General features: G+C 46.1%; 1 protein-coding gene across 5 annotated transcripts in view; it reads right to left on the bottom strand.

Moving 5' to 3' along the window:
• The window catches only part of LOC137344798 (linker for activation of T-cells family member 2-like), a 139465-nt gene that overhangs the window by 25641 nt on the left and 94940 nt on the right, over positions 1-18884 (bottom strand). For all 5 annotated transcript variants that reach the window (XM_068007956.1, XM_068007955.1, XM_068007959.1 and 2 more), the window contains exons 3-7: positions 14621-14666; positions 7610-7653; positions 1775-1817; positions 1536-1579; positions 129-167 (exon numbers count right to left, since the gene is read on the bottom strand). In XM_068007956.1, the coding sequence (XP_067864057.1) occupies positions 129-167; positions 1536-1579; positions 1775-1817; positions 7610-7653; positions 14621-14666 (216 nt within the window). The remainder of the gene's footprint in view (positions 1-128; positions 168-1535; positions 1580-1774; positions 1818-7609; positions 7654-14620; positions 14667-18884) is intronic.

Genomic DNA, 18884 nt, shown 5'->3' with positions numbered 1-18884 from the left:
TGTGAAAATCAAATTATATAAATTTTGTAATTATTGAGAGTTAAAATTACGATTCACAATTATTACTCACAACCACCAGCCATCTCTTGCACTCCACCAACATAACACTGCAGAGATCTTTCACTTACCAATAATTATGTTCCCATAGTCTGGTGCAACGACTGCATCTGTTGGAAAAGAGAATAGAGTTTAACATTGGTAGCATTAAGCATTAATATCACAATCCAGTCCCTCGATCCCCAATTTTCCTTCACCTCTCTCCTGAAGGAGCTGACTTTGCTGCCGTGCAATTCCGTGGGCACGGACTGCTGTCCTCTACCTGCTCCAAGTGCTCATTCTTCACATGTGAGCCCAGGTAGAGAGCATTAGTAGGGGATTTGACTTTACAGAGCATCGCGGCCAAGACCAATACAGTCCTCACCCCTGGCAGTCACCAATCGGGAGTGGCAGCAACTCTGAACACATCTTAAAGGAGCTAGGTAGAAGATTTGATAATGAAGCGTTGAGGAATATGAGGAATATCCTGAATTATTTAACAGGAATGACATTCCTCCTCTGCCGCTTTATTATAGGATCACTAGTTATGCAGTTCTACCTTCAGAGACAGTATCTAAGGAAGGATATACTTGCCGTAGTGGGGGTGCATCAAAGGTTCACTAGATTGATTCCTGGGATGAGAGGGTTGTCCTATGAGGAGAGATTGAGTAGAATGGGCCTATACTCTCTGGAGTTTAGAAGAATGAGAGGTGATCTCATTGAAACATATAAGATTCTGAGGGGGCTCGACAGGGTAGATGCTGAGAGGTTGTTTCCCCCGGCTGGAGAGTCTAGAACTAGAAGGCATAGTCTCAGAATAAGGGGTCGGACATTTAAGACTGAGATGAGGAGGAATTTCTTCACACAGAGGGTTGTGAATCTTTGGAATTTTCTACTCCACAGGGTTACTCAGTCATTGAGTATATTCAAGACTGAGATGGATAGATTTTTGGACTCTAAGGGAATCAAGGGATATGGGGATCGGGTGGGAAAGTGGAGTTGAGGTCGAAGATCAGCCATGATCTCACTGAATGGCGGAGCAGGCTCGAGGGGCCGAATGGCCTACTCCTGCTCCTATTTCTTATGTTCTTCTGTTCTTATATAGCAAGGTCAGGAAAAGTGTGTGAGGCATACAGAGTGCCAGACATACAGAAAAGAATAACAGAGTAAGAGATACAGAGAAAAAGTGACAAAGGACAGACTTACAAAAAGGGAGAGTGTGAGAAAAAAAAGTCATAGGCAAAGAGAAAGAGATACAAAGGTAACAAGAGAAAAAAATTAGGGGTATAAGTAGAGACAGTGCAAGAAAGGGGGACAGAAAGAGCAGAATACAGAGTGAGTAAAACAGAAAGAATTAGAAGGCAAGAGACAAGCAGAGACAGAAAGAGAGACAATTGGATTTTTTCTTTCTGTGAATAACAGGGCAGATGAACTGGTATTAGTAAGTAATTAACATAGAATGCCCCTTTAAAGGGATTCTGAATCGGTTTCATACAAACCCTGGCAAATGACTGGATTTGCATTGTTTGAGGCAGCTTCATGCCTGAAAGAGATTAGAAACATATTAAAGATTAACAAACTTGCTTTCTGCACTTTTACCAATCAATCTTAAATGCAGCAGGTCACACCAATAACACACACACACAAGTAACATTTTCACATCTGGCCAATTCGGAGGGAAATTGTGCCACCTGCAAGATTTTTTTTACATGATGATAATTTGCACGATGTTTCTTACTCAAGCTCTGGCTCCAGCCTCGGAACTCGTTCCGTTCGTGACACTGGAAAAAAATTAAAGGCAACACTTTACTAAATAAAAACTTAAGGTAATACAAACTGAATTATTCTCTGAGTACTTCGTTATCAAACGTGTACTGATACTGATTTCATCTTTCAAATATAAGCCAGCTTCCCACCAAGTCATACAATCTCTGGCTCTGAGTCTAGCCCCAAACTTGCTCCCTACCCCAAGCCTTAAGCTTCCCACCCTCACCCTTAGTATCAAAACAAAGGTCTATCTAGCTCTCTGTTCTACCTCACAGACTACCGACTTGTACCTCATGTCTCCTTTCCCCTGACTTTGTGTGAAGAAAAACCAACTCAGAATGAGCTGGACAACAAAAACAACACCTGGTAACATTTACTATCTTCAACACTAGTCAAACGTCCAAGGGTCTTCGCAGAGGAGAAATGGGCACTGAGCAGTGGATGGAGAGTCAGGAGAGGTGACTGAAGGTCTGGTCAAAAAGGTGGTTTTTGAAGGTGGGGAGAGAGATAGCAAGGGCAATAGATTTAGGGAGAGAGTTCCTGATTGTGCGCCAAGATGTCTGAAGGCTGGGCCAGCGAAAAGGTCTTCAGGTGGTTCGGACAGGAATGCAAAGTCACAAGAACACGGCGCACACTGACACAGGGTTGGAGGAGACAGCAGAGGTTCGGTGGTTTGAAGCCATAGACTCAGAGATGGGAAAAATCCATGAGCTCTTCAACCCTGGCATTAGACGTGAGGAGGGAGGGAACGGAGAGGTAAGGGTTTAAAGGCAGAACTTGTGGTCAAGAAGTGGGAACTTGGGATAGTCCTCACTCTCCAGGATAATCCTGGAGCAGTGGGACCATTTGGCTGTGGAAGTGGAGATATTGCTTAAGGTGGTCCAGCCAGATCTGAGAGTGGACAACCAGGCCAGTCGGTGCGCCCAATGTGCTCAGCTCCATTTGAGGAAACATGGGAATGTGCACAGTAGCTTATGCCTAGGGTGGAGATGAGTGAAGTCATGAGCCCATCCAGGAAGGACTCAATCCTGAGATAACGGCAGGAAAGGAGGTCAGAGAGGAGTAATTGTAGGTGAATTGAGTGACGAAGGGGCTCATGATGCAGTGAGATTGTGGGGGGGGGGTTTGTCACAGGGACTAAAGGAGGAGGGGGCAGAGTGGGACCTGAAGACTGGAGACAGACGGAGGGATGCCTGGGCCCTGAACAGCCGCCAATATGTGTATGCAGATGAACGCAAAGACATAGCCTTCTACAAAATGGAGGGTTATGTGAATCTGTGGTATAGCACATCGAGAGTGGCAGTCAAAGTCCAGGGCTTGGTGGGAGGGAGTGAAAGAGACCGGGGCCCTGCTGGCTGGTTGAGTTGTGGGAACTGGTTGGCTGGCTGTTTAATAATCAGGGTGTGGGGCTTGGCAGTCACTGCCTGGGAGCTGGCGGTTTGGCGGTCGGCATCCAGGGCTCGGCTGGCAGTGGAGGAGCCAGGCAGTGGAGGAGCCAGGCAGTGGAGGAGCCAGGCAGTGGAGGAGCCAGGCAGTGGCAGGTCAGTTGATGCGTGGAGTAGGCTGTGAGTTTGCTTTGGCTTTAATTCCTGGCGGGTGGGGGAAGGGCTCCTTGAAGAAGATCGAAGGATCTAAAGAACTGAAACTGCTGGCTGGGTCAGGGGGCCGGAAAGATCCAAGAGGGATGGGAGAAGTAGCAGTGAAAGATCAGGATAAAGCTTTTAAGATGATTTCTGGAAGCTGCATGAATGCAGTTCACTTATGTGCAAATAGGTATTGTCTTCTGATTCCATCTGATCAGAGGGTTCCTCTTATGTTGACCATATGTTCCTCTGTACTTAACAGGTCACATTGAAAGAAGACTTAATTTTGCCACCTTTTATATTTATAATCTCGAGACGCTTATAAACCACAGCAAAAATTCAAGACAGTTTAAAGCACTGCCGCTGCTCCTGTGACACCAGGGAGTGCATGTCGGAGACGGGCTCCAACACTGTAGTGCAAAGTCTCCAACCAGCGCTCCCTGCTGGCTGCCCATGGATAGCTTTTCCTTAAGGAAGGGGAAGAGCAAGGCCACAAAGCCAGAAATTTTTTTTCTATATATATGACTCTTCTTCAGCTACTTGAGTCACATTATGTGGAAGCCCCCCCCCCCAGTTATCAATGGCTCCAATAGTCTGTGTGCAGGCTCCTGGTGCTGTTTGTGCCGGCTGCCCAAACTCCCTCCACGTTGGACAGAGAGGAAGCCTTCAACCATCAGTCTGGACCAGATTCAATTATATTTATCTATGCATATTATATATATTTCTCATTTACCTGTGTATAATGTTTGATGATATTTCTCATCTACCTATATATATTTAATGTTATTTCTCATTTACGTCAGATCTAGCAGCTCAAAACTGGACATCCATGAGGCGCTGTGGGCCATCAGCAGCAGCAGATTTGTATTCCAGCACAATCTGTAACCTCATGTCCCGGCATATTCCTCACTCTATCATTACCAACAAGCCAGGGGATCAACCCTGGTTCAATGAGGAGTGTAGAAGAGCATGCCAGGAGCAGCACCAGGCGTACCTAAAAATGAGGTGCCAACCTGGTGAAGCTACAACACAGGATTACATGCATGCTAAACAGCGGAAGCAACATGCTATAGACAGAGCTAAGCGATTCCACAAACAACGATTCAGATCAAAGCTCTGCAGTCCTGCTACATCCAGTCGTGAATGGTGGTGGACAATTAAACAACTAATGGGAGGAGGAGGCTCTGTAAACATCCCCATCCTCAATGATTGTAAACAATTTTACAACACCAAGTTATAGTCCAGCAATTTTATTTTAAATTCACAAGCTTTCGGAGGCTTCCCCCTTCGTCAGGTGAACGATGTGAAAATGAAATCCTCGAAATGAAATCGCATTTATAATTCACAGAACAATGCTTGGTGAGTACAGACAGTTTTTTCAACTGCCCGTTGCCAAGGCAATCAGTGTGCAGACAGACAGGTGTTACCTGCCAGGTCTCACAGAATATACAAATCACCAAAAAAAAAAACAACAAACAAAAAAAACAGAGATAGAGAGGTAGAAACATAGAAAAGACAGCAACTGACCCGTTATATTAAAAACAGATAACATTTGTTCGCTGGTGGGGTAACGTGTAGCGTGACATGAACCCAAGATCCCGGTTAAGGCCGTCCTCATGGGTGCGGAACTTGGCTATCAATTTCTGCTCGACGATTTTGCGTTGTCGTGTGTCTCGAAGGCCGCCTTGGAGTACGCTTATCCGAAGGTCGGTGGATGAATGTCCATGACTGCTGAAGTGTTCCCCGACTGGGAGGGAACCCTCCTGTTTGGCGATTGTTGCGCGGTGTCCGTTCATCCGTTGTCGCAGCGTCTGCATGGTCTCGCCAATGTACCATGCTCTGGGGCATCCTTTCCTGCAACGTATGAGGTAGACAACGTTGGCCGAGTCACAGGAGTATGAACCATGCACCTGGTGGGTGGTGTCCTCTCGTGTGATGGTGGTATCTGTGTCGATGATCTGGCATGTCTTGCAGAGGTTACCGTGGCAGGGTTGTGTGGTGTCGTGGACGCTGTTCTCTTGAAAGCTAGGTAATTTGCTGCGAACGATGGTCTGTTTGAGGTTGGGTGGCTGTTTAAAGGCGAGTAGTGGAGGTGTGGGGATGGCCATAGCGAGGTGTTCGTCGTCATTGATGACATGTTGAAGGCTGCGGAGAACATGGCGTAGTTTCTCCGCTCCGGGGAAGTACTGGACGACAAAGGGTACTCTGTTGGTTGCGTCCCGTGTTAGTCTCCTGAGGAGGTCTATGCGATTTTTTGCTGTGGCCCGTCGGAACTGTCGATCGATGAGTCGAGCGTCATATCCCGTTCTTACTAGGGCGTCTTTCAGTGTCTGTAGGTGTCCATCGCGTTCCTCCTCGTCTGAGCAGACCCTGTGTATTCGCAGGGCCTGTCCATAGGGGATGGCCTCTTTGACGTGGTTAGGGTGGAAGCTGGAAAAGTGGAGCATCGTGAGGTTGTCCGTGGGCTTGCGGTAGAGTGAGGTGCTGAGGTGCCCGTCTTTGATGGAGATTCGTGTGTCCAAGAAAGAAACTGATTCTGAGGAGTAGTCCATGGTGAGCTTGATGGTGGGATGGAACTTGTTGATGTTATCGTGTAGTCTCTTTAGTGATTCCTTGCCGTGGGTCCATAGAAAGAAAATGTCGTCGATGTATCTGGTGTATAGTGTTGGTTGGAGGTCTTGTGCAGTGAAGAAGTCCTGCTCGAACTTGTGCATGAAAATGTTGGCGTATTGGGGTGCGAATTTGGTCCCCATGGCTGTTCCGTGTGTTTGGGTAAAGAACTGGTTATCGAAGGTGAAGACATTGTGATCCAGGATGAAGCGGATGAGTTGTAGGATGGCGTCCGGAGATTGGCTGTTGTTGGTGTTGAGTATTGATGCTGTCGCAGCGATGCCGCCATCGTGGGGGATACTGGTGTATAGTGCCGAGACGTCCATCGTGGTGAGAAGTGTTCCTGGTTCAATTGGTCCGTGGGTACTGAGTTTTTGTAGGAAGTCTGTAGTGTCGCGACAGAAGCTGGGGGTTCCCTGTACGATGGGTTTCAGGATGCCCTCGATGTATCCAGAGAGGTTCTCACACAGAGTTCCCTTGCCTGATACGATAGGACGTCCGGGTGTGTTGGCTTTGTGTATCTTTGGGAGGCAGTAGAAGTCTCCCACGCGGGGAGTACGTGGGATGAGAGTGCGTAGGATGTTTTGAAGGTCTGGATCGAAGGTCTTGATCAGTTTGTTGAGCTGGTGGGTGTGTTCTTTGGTCGGGTCTGCGGGTAACCGTCTGTAGTGTTCCTGGTTGTCCAGTTGTCGGTATGCTTCTTTGCAATAGTTCGTTCTGTTCTGTATGACAATGGCTCCTCCTTTGTCCGCTGGTTTGATGACGATGTTGCGGTTGGTCTTGAGAGCGTTGATGGCGTTGCGTTGTCAGAGTCCAGCAAGTGAGTGCAAAAGACAAGGCTGAAGCATTTGAAACCATCTTCAGCCAGAAGTGCAGAGTAGATGATCCATCTCGGTCTCCTCCCGATATCCCCACCATCACAGAAGCCAGTCTTCAGCCAATTCGATTCACTCCACGTGATATCAAGAAATGGCTGAGTGCACTGGATAAAAGCTATGGGCCTCGGCAACATCCCGGCTGTAGTGCTGAAGACTTGTGCTCCAGAACTAGCTGCGCCTCTAGCCAAACTGTTCCAGTACAGCTGCAACACTGGCATCTACCCGACAATGTGGAAAATTGTCCAGGTTTGTCCTGTCCACAAAAAGCAGGACAAATACAATCTGGCCAATTACCGCCCCATCAGTCTACTCTCAATCATCAGCAAAGTGATGGAAGGTGTCGTCGACAGTGCTATCAAGCGGCACTTACTCACCAATAACCTGCTCACCGATGCTTAGTTTGGGTTCCGCCAGGACCACTCGGCTCCAGACCTCATTACAGCCTTGGTCCAAACATGGACAAAAGAGCTGAATTCCAGAGGTGAGGTGAGAGTGACTGCCCTTGACATCAAGGCAGCATTTGACCGAGTGTGGCACCAAGGAGCCCTGGTAAAATTGAAGTCAATGGGAATCAGGAGGAAAACTCTCCAGTGGCTGGAGTCATACCTAGCACAAAAGGAAGATGGTAGTGGTTGTTGGAGGCCAATCATCATGAACGAATAAAAAAAAACATGTCTAATAATTAATCTTATTTCTCATATATCTGTATAATATTTAATGATGATTCTCATTTACCTGTATATGATCTCACTACTTCAAATCGTTTCTTGTCTTCATTCCTAAAAAAGGGTAGATGATAAATTGTATAAAAACTGAATATTTCTCTCTGGTCTTGTGGCTGAATTCTCATTTTGACACTCAGGAATCCAATTTCTCTGTTACAAAAATATGAGGAAGCATCACAAATTGTAGCCTACACATAACACCTTCATATTGCAATTCCTCAGATAATGAAGCAGTCCATGCTCGCATGCAGCAAACCTGGAAAACATCCAGACTTGGGCTGATAAGTGGCAAGCAATAGTCACACCACACAAGTGCCAGGCAATGACCATCAAACAAGAGAGGGTCTAACCACCTCTCCATGGCATTCAATGGCATTACTATCACTGACTCCCCCACCATCAACATTCTGGGGGGTTGCAATTGACCAGAAACTCAACTGGAGCCACATAAATGCTGCGGCTACTAGAGCAGGTCAGAGGCTGGGTATTCTGCGGCGAGTGACTCACCTATTGACTCCCCAAAGCCTCTCTACCACCTACAAGGCACAAGTCAGGAGTGTGATGGAATACTCTTCACTAGCCCAAATTGGGTGCAGCTCCAACAACACTAGAGAAGCTCGACACCATCCAGGACAAAGGAGTCCGCTTGATTGGCACCCCATCCAACACCTTAAACATTCACTCCCTCCACCATCGGCGCACCGTGGCTGCAGTGTGTACCATCCACAGGATGCACTGCAGCAACTCGCCAAGGTTTCTTCGACAGCATCTCCCAAACGCGCGACCTCCACCACCTAGGACAACGGCAGCAGGTGCATGGGAACACCACCACCTCCAAATTGCCCTCCAAATCTCACATCATACTGATTTGGACATACATCAGCAGTTCCTTCATCGTCGCTGGGTCAAAATCCTGGAACTCCCGACCTAACAGCACAATGGGAGCCCCTTCACCACATGGACTGCAGTGTTTCAAGGAGAAGGCGGCTCACCACCACCTTCTCAAGGAGCAACTAGAGATGGGCAATAAATTCCGGTCTTGCTGGCGACGCCCACATCCCGAAGAATGATAGATAAAAAATTCAGAATTTTATAACTTGCTCACTGGTCAGTTTAGAGACTGATCAGGCCTAACATTTTCTGAGTGACATTAATCTTTTTTTTTGTAACATTGGTTGAGGGATAAATATTGGCCAGGACACAGACAGCACAACCTTGCTCTTCTTCAAATAGTGCCGTGGGATCTATGTCTATTTGAATGGGCAGACAGAGCCTTGGTTCAGTATCATCCAAAAGATTAGGTAACATTTTAACAATCATGAAACTTTTCTGTATTCTACACAGCAGTACAGTGAAAGAAAAAATAAAAGAGAATTATATTTATCACACCTCTCAGAAACCTCAAAGTACTTCACATACAATGAACTGCTTTGAAGTACAACGACTGTTATGTAGCCAATGCAGCAGCCATTTTGTGCACAGTAAGATCCCACTAACAGTAGTGAGGTGAATGACCAATTGTTCTATTCCTTGGGAGCAATGTTGGCCAGGACACTGGGAGAACTGGGGACTCGTGGAGAAGCAACAGGCAGGGAAAAAGCCGTGACCCAGGGCATTTCTCCCTTGCCCTGAGGGAGGATGAGCCCCAGAGACATACGGCAGGAAGCAAATACAGGTCTGTCTTCCTCTCCGTCTGCAAGACTGCATCAGGTCGCTAAGGGTCAGAATCTGGTATCAAGTGAAAAAGAAAATAATTCCAACGGTTTTATTCTCATCTGACAAATTCCACTGGTCTTGAACACGGCGATATATGTCCAAATCAGGATGGTGTGAGACCTGCAGGGGAACTTTTGAACGTGTCAAAAGCCAAAGGAAACCAGCACAAGATTGCACTCCTGCCGTGGGACGCGCCAGCCTCATATTAACCATCAGTTCACACTTGTTCTCACACTCACCGTGCTGCAAAACCTCATTACACGTCTTGTAATATCACTGAAATTTCATCACAGCAGTTAACATGAGAGTGGGTTGGGCCGCATGTTACAAACTAACCGAAATACGAGGATGTGGAGCCTTCAGCTACTGCGCCGGGTTCAATTGATCACACCGTCCGATTAAAAATATCACACACAAACTACTTCAACAGCAACACATTTCGTTCTCTTTATGCTTGCAGCTCAAGTTCAGTGTCAGAATCCGAGGGCCAATATTCTAAAATAAACACTGTAGCTCTGTGATAATCCGCATCTCTACTCACTCTCCGTGTAATAAGAGCTGAGGGATTAGTCAGAGTGTTTCTATTAACCTTTTTAGTGAACTTTGGGCTCACTATCAAGGAGAAAGATGTTAGCACAAGGGAATGAAACCCATTCCATTCCAGGCAGCCAGCATCAGCATCAAGCACTCCTGGAATAGCACAGTTAAATGCAGAGTTACACTATCCCCCCACAATCTACCTCAACAAGATGCCTCAACCCCAGCGTGACCTTTTTCCATTTCCCACACAAGCTATCCTTAAGAGGAAACTTTACAATGGCATGCAACCAGTGGAGAGGAATTGTAAGATGCCAGGAGTAGCGTGCCCACTCAGTGCCAGGATCGTGCAGCCCATTGCCAGGTGCCACTGGAACCATTGGAGACTGTGGAATGCGATTCTGGAATTAGTGGCTGAAGCACATGTCAATTTTAAAAATAGATTAGATAGGTGGTTGAAGGAATGGTGGGATAAAGGGGTAATGGGAACAAAGTGGGCGCATGGGATGAGGATTACTGCTCGTGTGGAGGATAAACCAACATCGACTGGTTGGGCCGAACAGCCTGTTTCATATTGTTATTTCCATGCAATTTTACAAAGGTTTCTTGTGGCATGAGATGTGATGAAAGAAACTGTATGTCTGTGTGTGAGGGCTTGGCATGAGCAAGAAGTAAACGTGGAGCAGATTGACGGGCATTGTGGAATGTAACCGTGGGCCGTCCGACCAGTGCATGGTAGTCTTACCTTGCCGGGTTCCTTAAAAGTGCGCCATCTCCTCCTACATCTGTTCCCAGATCCCGCGGGTAGTACTCACACCGCGTTGAGCCAGGATCACCTCTTGCCAGTCCAGGTGCACTGCCGTCCTTTGGGGAGGGTGCCCCAGAGTGCCAAACTGCCAACCCTCCTTGCACCCTCTTCATGCAGCGGGACCCACCCATGGAGCGATGGTGGTGGGGGGGGTATCGGGTGATGCTCCATCCGTCACTTGCCCACAGATGCCATGATGTGCCTCCAACTTGGGTTCCCTGGCACTCCATTTTTACTCATCATTTTGTTGCCCCACCGACCCTCTCTGCCCCGCCCTCTTCACTCTTGGCAAAGCCTGCCAGAGGATTGAAATGTTTTTAATCTTTTCCATAAGGCTCTAAGAATCTCTCCCCCATATAATTATCTTTACTTGGCTACATCCCTTTAAATGTTGCTTAAAGTGCCCCATGTTTGGGCTAAACTGCTCGCAGAAGGCCAAAGCTTTCAAAGTTCTCTAGATTCAGGAACTGTCCCTCTAGATTGGAAAATTGCACATGTCACTTCGCTTTTTAAGAAAGGAGAGAGAGGGAAACCAGGGAATTATAGACCAGTTAGCCTAACATCTGTTGTGGGGAAAATGCTGGAGTCTATAATTAAGGATAGGGTGACTGAACACCTCAAGAATTTTCAGTTAATCAGAGAGAGCCAGCATGGATTTGTGAAAGGTAGGTCGTGCCTGACAAACCTGATTGAATTTTTTGAAGAGGTGACTAAAGTAGTGGACAGGGGAATGTCAATGGATGTTATTTATATGGACTTCCAGAAGGCATTTGATAAGATCCCACATAAGAGACTGTTAGCTAAGATAGAAGCCCATGGAATCGAGGGAAAAGTACGGACTTGGTTAGGAAGTTGGCTGAGCGAAAGGCGACAGAGAGTAGGGATAATGGGTAAGTACTCACATTGGCAGGATGTGACTAGTGGAGTCCCGCAGGGCTCTGTCTTGGGGCCTCAATTATTCACAGTATTTATTAATGACTTAGATGAAGGCATAGAAAGTCTCATATCTAAGTTTGCCGATGACACAAAGATTGGTGGCATTGTAAGCAGCATAGATGAAAACATAAAATTACAAAGCGATATTGATAGATTAGGTGATTGGGCAAAATTTGTCTACATTGGAATTCAATGTAGACAAATGTGAGGTCATCCACTTTAGATCAAAAAAGGATAGAACAGGGTACTTTCTAAATGGTAAAAAGTTAAAAACAGTGGATGTCCAAAGGGACTTAGGGGTTCAGGTACATAGATCATTGAAGTGTCATGAACAAGTGCAGAAAATAATCAATAAGGCTAATGGAATGCTGGCCTTTATATCTAGAGGACTAGAGTACAAGGGGGCAGAAGTTATGCTGCAGCTATACAAAACCCTGGTTAGACCGCACCTGGAGTACTGTGAGCAGGTCCGGGCACCGCACCTTCGGAAGGACATATTGGCCTTGGAGGGAGTGCAGCGTAGGTTTACTAGAATGATACCCGGACTTCAAGGGTTAAGTTACGAGGAGAGATTACACAAATTGGGGTTGTATTCTCTAGAGTTTCGAAGGTTATGGGGTGATCTGATCGAAGTTTATAAGATATTAAGGGGAACGGATAGGGTGGATAGAGAGAAACTATTTCCGCTGGTTGGGGATTCTTGGAGTAGGGGGCACAGTCTAAAAATTAGAGCCAGACCTTTCAGGAACGAGATTAGAAAACATTTCTACACACAAAGGGTTGTAGAAGTTTGGAACTCTCTTCCGCAAACGGCAGTTGATACTAGCTCAATTGCTAAATTTAAATCTGAGATAGATAGTTTTTTGGCAACCAAAGGTATGAAGGGATATGGGCCAAAGGCAGGTATATGGAGCTAGATCACAGATCAGCCATGATCTTATCAAATGGCGGAGCAGGCACGAGGGGCTGAATAGCCTACTCCTGTTCCTATGTTCCTATGCTGCAGAGGGAGCTAATAATACTGCAAGTGACTAACCCTGTAAAATTGGAGGAGGGGTCAGTTCATTGTGTAATTGACTAACTTTACAGCGGCAATGAGAATTCCAACCTACTCTTAGCTAGGACTGCAAAATGCCAAGCTACGGGCTGTCATGTTCCAGAGGATGCCGATCACTGGATTCACACTTCCCAAATTTATTTCATGGCAGACCCTTCGAGCCAGCAGTTCTGAGAAGATTTCATTGCATCGATGCCAAAGCAGAAAACTCGACATTCCCGCCCTGCTCAGTTCTGGATCTCGGCCATGCCAAGTGTGAAGGTGGTGACTGGATGCTGCAGTCTCTCTCCAAAGGGCAGAGGGGAAACCAGATGAGGAAGTCTTGCTTGGGTGGTACCTCACATCCCCTAGTGGTCAGATAGAGGGCACCAGCGGAGATCTGGGAGCCGGCCACACCCTGCCCTCTGGGCAGGAGAGATGCCAGTCCAATTGGGTTCAATGACAAGGATACTTTATACAATAATTACATAGAAAAAGTTCAACAAAAGACTTTGCATTTACATAGCATCTTTCATGACCTCAGGACCTCCCAAAATGCTTCACAGTCGATGAAGTATTTTTGAAGTGTAGTCACTGTTGTTATGTAGGGAAACATAACAGCAATTTGCATATGGAAAGGTCCCACAAATAGCAATCGGATACATGAACAGATATTCTGGTTTTGATGGTGTGGGTTGAGGGCTAGGACACCAGGAGAACTCCCCTGAGAGTGCCACAGGATCTTTCACATCCACCCAAGACAGCAGACAGGGCTTCAGTTTAATGTCTCATCCGAAAGCCAGCACATCTGACAGTGCAGCACTCCTTCAGTACCGCAATGGCGTGTCAGCCTAGATTGTATGCTGAAGTGTCCAGCGAGGGGCTTGCACCCACAAGGAAGTGGGAGTGCTGCCACTGAGCCAAGGCAAGATCACATGACAATGATCACTGTGGGTTAGGTCATCAATCCAAACCTAGTGACAGCAGATCACTACGCCCATACATGCAAACTTTCTCCAGATAGTCCCTGATCTTGCGGATACTACACACAGCTGGGAGAGTTTCTAGATTCAGCTGTGATGTTAGTTAACTTGCTACATACACGCTGACAGTCCACGTTCCCTAAATAATGTCATCACTCGATGACAATGTTCGGTACGGGTTTTAAATTTCCCACGATGACTTGCTGCTGCCCCACAAATCTGCACGGCGTCTCCCATGCGGCACATCAATATAGATTCCTTTGGCCAATAGTGCAAATGACCATGAGATCTGACTGAGCACTGTAGCTGAAGAAGGCCAGTCTCCTGCTGTCCCCCATTCATTAAATGGACAGAGCCAGGAGTGCAAGGAGAGAAAATTTACCATTTTTGTGTTGCAAATATCAATTGATTAGAAGTGTTAAAGTCTTAATCTGCAAACACAATGACATTTTAGGAATGCAGTTAATGCACTGATCAATAGGGTATCAATTTCAGACAGAGCGTTCCGTATCAATCACTTACTGATCAATAAGGTGTCAATTTCAGACAGAGCACTTTGTATCAATCACTTACTGATCAATAGGGTATCAATTTCAGACAGAGCACTTTGTATCAATCACTTACTGATCAATAGGGTATCAATTTCAGACAGAGCGTTCCGTATCAATCACTTACTGATCAATAGGGTGTCAATTACAGACAGAGCGCTCCGTATCAATCACTTACTGATCAATAGGGTGTCAATTTCAGACAGAGCGCTCCATATCAATCACTTACTGATCAATAGGGTATCAATTTCAGACAGAGCGCTTTGTATCAATCACTTACTGATCAATAAGGTGTCAATTTCAGACAGAGCACTTTGTATCAATCACTTACTGATCAATAGGGTGTCAATTTCAGACAGAGCACTCCGTATCATTCATGCGGACACTTGATGCTCACGTAATGCCCGACACGTAAAACAGCGCTGAAGTGTTGAACTGTAATCAGAGTTCTACTCACATGTGAACACTTTGGCCTTTCTTCCTGGTCTCTTCTCTGATTATAGCTGTGGATGTAGAAAGAAGAGCTGTTAGGCTAGGCCATGCTGTGAGGTGTCAAATCAAAGGCCCACAGTGCAGGACAGCCCCAGGCTCGAAAACAGGACAAGTGTACGGAGTCGCACAACACCAGGTTATAGTCCAACAGCTTTATTTGAAATCACAAGCTTTCGGAGCTTTGCTCCTTCGCCAGGTGTCCAGCGATCAGTAAGTGATGATTACGGAGCGCTCTGTCTGAAATTGATACCCTATTGATCAGTAAGTGATGATTACGGAGCGCTCTGTCTGAAATTGACACCCTATTGATCAGTAAGTGATGATTACGGAGCGCTCTGTCTGAAATTGACACCCTATTGATCAGTAAGTGATTGATACGGAGCGCTCTGTCTGAAATTGATACCCTATTGATCAGTAAGTGATGATTACGGAGCGCTCTGTCTGAAATTGATACCCTATTGATCAGTAAGTGATGATTACGGAGCGCTCTGTCTGAAATTGACACCCTATTGATCAGTAAGTGATGATTACGGAGCGCTCTGTCTGAAATTGATACCCTATTGATCAGTAAGTGATGATTACGGAGCGCTCTGTCTGAAATTGACACCCTATTGATCAGTAAGTGATGATTACGGAGCGCTCTGTCTGAAATTGACACCCTATTGATCAGTAAGTGATTGATACGGAGCGCTCTGTCTGAAATTGACACCCTATTGATCAGTAAGTGATGATTACGGAGCGCTCTGTCTGGCGAAGGAGCAAAGCTCCGAAAGCTTGTGATTTCAAATAAAGCTGTTGGACTATAACCTGGTGTTGTACGACTCCTTACATTTGTCCACCCCAGTCCATCACCAGCATCTCCACATCTCGAAAACAGGAGGAGAAGAGGCAGATCAAGGAGCACTCAGGTGACATCAGGTTTTAAAGCCCGCGGATTGTTAGACGGAAGTCCGAGGGAAGTAGGAAATGCCACAGTCTTGAGGTGAAAGGTAAGATTGAGTTGGTCGAGGATCAGTGGAGTGAAATCCATGTTTGGGCTGAAGCACAAAACAGGCGATAGCAAGTCAATGGCCCGGTTTCGATTTCACTGAAGTCAACGGTAAAGTAAATCAGGTGGAGTTTCAAACGGGCCACCGATTCGCTATCCCCCGTTTTGCACTTCAACCCCAAAACTAATTTCTCCCCCAAAGAATCAGGGAGGGGGCAGAATGTGTAGCATGGCACACATTGAGGTTAGAAAGAACATGACTACACGGCACTGGCCAGGGTATTAATAAAGTACAGAGACACAAAACAATACCACAGTGGAGAGAGGCGGGCGAGTTAGTCAAGAAAGAGAGATTGTCAATTGGGCTATAAGCTTTTTCCCATACCTAAGGTTGCCAACCCTCCAGGATTGCCCAGGAATTAATCTCCTGGACACCGCTGTGAGCAACTCAGGAGAGAAAAATCATATTTTCTGTGAACACTTTCATTTATTGGAGATGGGGGGAAAAGGCTGTTTGACCGGTTGGAGGTGAGAGGTCATGTGATGAAACCTCCAGGAATACTTCCAATCAGTGTTGGCAATGCTACCTGTCTCCTGTGTGAGAGATGTGATAATATGAGAGTAGTATTTAAGTTTTGGTCAGACTTGGGCTTTAGAGAGACTAAAGAGTTGTTGAGAGGAAGAGAAGCCTTTTTGAGAAAAGAGGAGGCCTTAGAGCTGTTTTGACAAGAGGTAGGTATTCCATTTGAGATATAAAACCTTTAATGAGCAAGGAATATAATACCAGCAGTCAGGGGACTCAGCAGTTTCCCACAGCGGTTCAACAAACAGTATAAAATGCCGTTACACAGAAAGCATGGTCTTTATCTACAATGTATTAGTTCAAGTTTAGATATCTACAGCAAAGCTGTGAGCTGAGGGTCCAGGATTTTGCTCTAAGTTGTTCTACTTTCACGTGTATTGCTGAACCTTCCACACGTGAATTGGTATTTAGTTGTACGGTGCGTTAGGTCCCTGACCCCTCTTTCCCTCTGGAGTCTTCACCTTCTTCATCTGGGCAGTGAACTGCCTGGCTGCTCATTGTGGAACCTGTGTGATTTTCATCCCATTGAAATCCACGGGACGGAACTTTCAAATTCAGCGGGGGTGTAAAACAGGCGATATCAGATCTGCCGCCTGACGACCCTTTCCATTGGAAGACACGCTCCAACCTCACACTGTTATTAACACACAGACACTCCAACCTCACACTGTTATTATCACACAGACATTCTGTTGGCCAGGGGCTGCAGTAAGTAACCTGAGCCCAGCTGCTGACACACAGGCAAGAGCAACTTTTGAACTGAAGTAACCTGAGTTCAGTCGCTGGCCTAAGCTGGCTGGAACCGGTTTGAATTAGCTAAGTTTTGTGAAAGACAAAGGAGATGTGATAAGACACAAGTCCTTATTTAGAAAAGGAGTAATGAGGTAATGCTACCTAAGTCCTTGGGCTAGGCTAGGCTAGGTGAGCAAGCCTAAACCAACGGGGAGAGAGACAGCACAGCTTGAAGAGATAAGATTCGGAATAAGAAGGAAGAATCTTGGGCGTGGAGCCAGAGCGAAGACTCCGGAGACCAACCATCGCGGAAGTGGAAGACCCTACGTCAGGGACGTAGAGACGATGTCGAGAGAGAGAGAACGGAACGCCTGGCCAGCGTCAGCTCTCCTTTTCGGGTATTATCCTTTGTATTCTGTGATCACTCAGGAGTGTCAGAGACACCTAGTGGGTGTGCATTTAGATCCTAGTTTGGGTATAAAACTGTATAACCTGGTGCAAACTGCATGTCTATATCTAACCAGACGTATAAGCTATATGTATATGATCTAACGGCGTGAATAAAGTGAATTGAGAGTTAAGAGAGAATTGACTCTTCTCCTCTTTGTACTAAGCCAGTAACCGTAACCGGTGACCTCCGGTCAACAACTCCAACCTCAGACTGTTATTAACACACAGACACTCCAACCTCACACTGTTATTAACACACAGACACTCCAACCTCAGACTGTTATTAACACACAGACATTTCAGCCTCACACTGGGAAGATCGCTTTGCTCCTCTACCCCATTAGACTCTTAGGGGGTGATTTTAAAGGGAGTGAGTTATGGGGCGGTTGGGAGTTGAAAATAGTTGTTTTTTTGGGTCGCAACCACAAAATTTTTGGACTCGGCATTCCCAGTGGGAAGCCTGTACTTTTTCGCACCGACGTCAAACCTGGAAATAAAGATGGGTTGCGGTCGCTACCCAAAAAACAACTATTTTCAACTCCCACCCGCCCCCAACCCACCCGTTCTTGGGGTTTAAAATCACCCCCTTATTATCCAAGCAGTATGTGGCCTCCTTAATCTTCCTATTAAAATGCACCACCTCACACCTATTTATATTGAAAGTCATTTGCCAATTACACGCCCATTCTCCAAATTTATTAACGTCTTCTTGAATGTTGAAACACTCTTCCTTTGTATTAACTACACCCCCCAATTTGGTGTTGTCTGCAAATTTTGCGATTCCCGAGTCCAAATTGATTATGTAAATTGTGAACAAAAGTGGTCCCAGCACCGATCCCTATGGAAAACCACTTCCCACCTTTTGCCAGTCTGAGTAGCTACTCTTAACTCCTAATCTCTGTTTTCTGTTTTGTAGCCAACTTGCCATCCATTCTGCCACCTGTCCCCTGACTCCACATGCTCTGACCTTAGTCATGAGTCTACAATGTGGTACCTTATCAAAGGCCTTTCGACAAGGCTTTTGACAAAGTCCCACGTGGCAGATTGGTCAAAAAAGTAAAAGCGCATGGGATCCAAAGGAAAGTGGCAAGTTGAATCCAAAATTAGCACAGTGGAAGGAAGCAAAGGGTAATGGTGGACAGGTGTTTTTGCAACTGGAAGGCTGTTTCCAGTGGGGTCCCACAAGGCTCAGTACTAGGTCCCTTGCTTTTTGTGGTATATATTAATGATTTGGACTTGAATGTGGGGGGCTTGATCAAGAAGTTTGCAGATGATACAAAAATTGGCCGTGTGGTTGATAGTGAGGAGGAAAGCTGTAGACTGCAGGAAGATATCAATGGACTGGTCAGGTGGGCAGAAAAGTGGCAAATGGAATTCAATCCAGAGAAATGTGAGGTAATGCATTTGGGGAGGGCAACAAGGCAAGGGATTACATAATAAATGGGAGGATACTGAGAGGTGTAGAGGAACAAAGGG

This window comes from Heptranchias perlo, chromosome 28 (genome assembly GCF_035084215.1).
Source record: "Heptranchias perlo isolate sHepPer1 chromosome 28, sHepPer1.hap1, whole genome shotgun sequence".
NCBI classification, from domain to species: domain Eukaryota; kingdom Metazoa; phylum Chordata; class Chondrichthyes; order Hexanchiformes; family Hexanchidae; genus Heptranchias; species Heptranchias perlo.
This window is presented reverse-complemented; position numbering and strand designations above follow the sequence as displayed.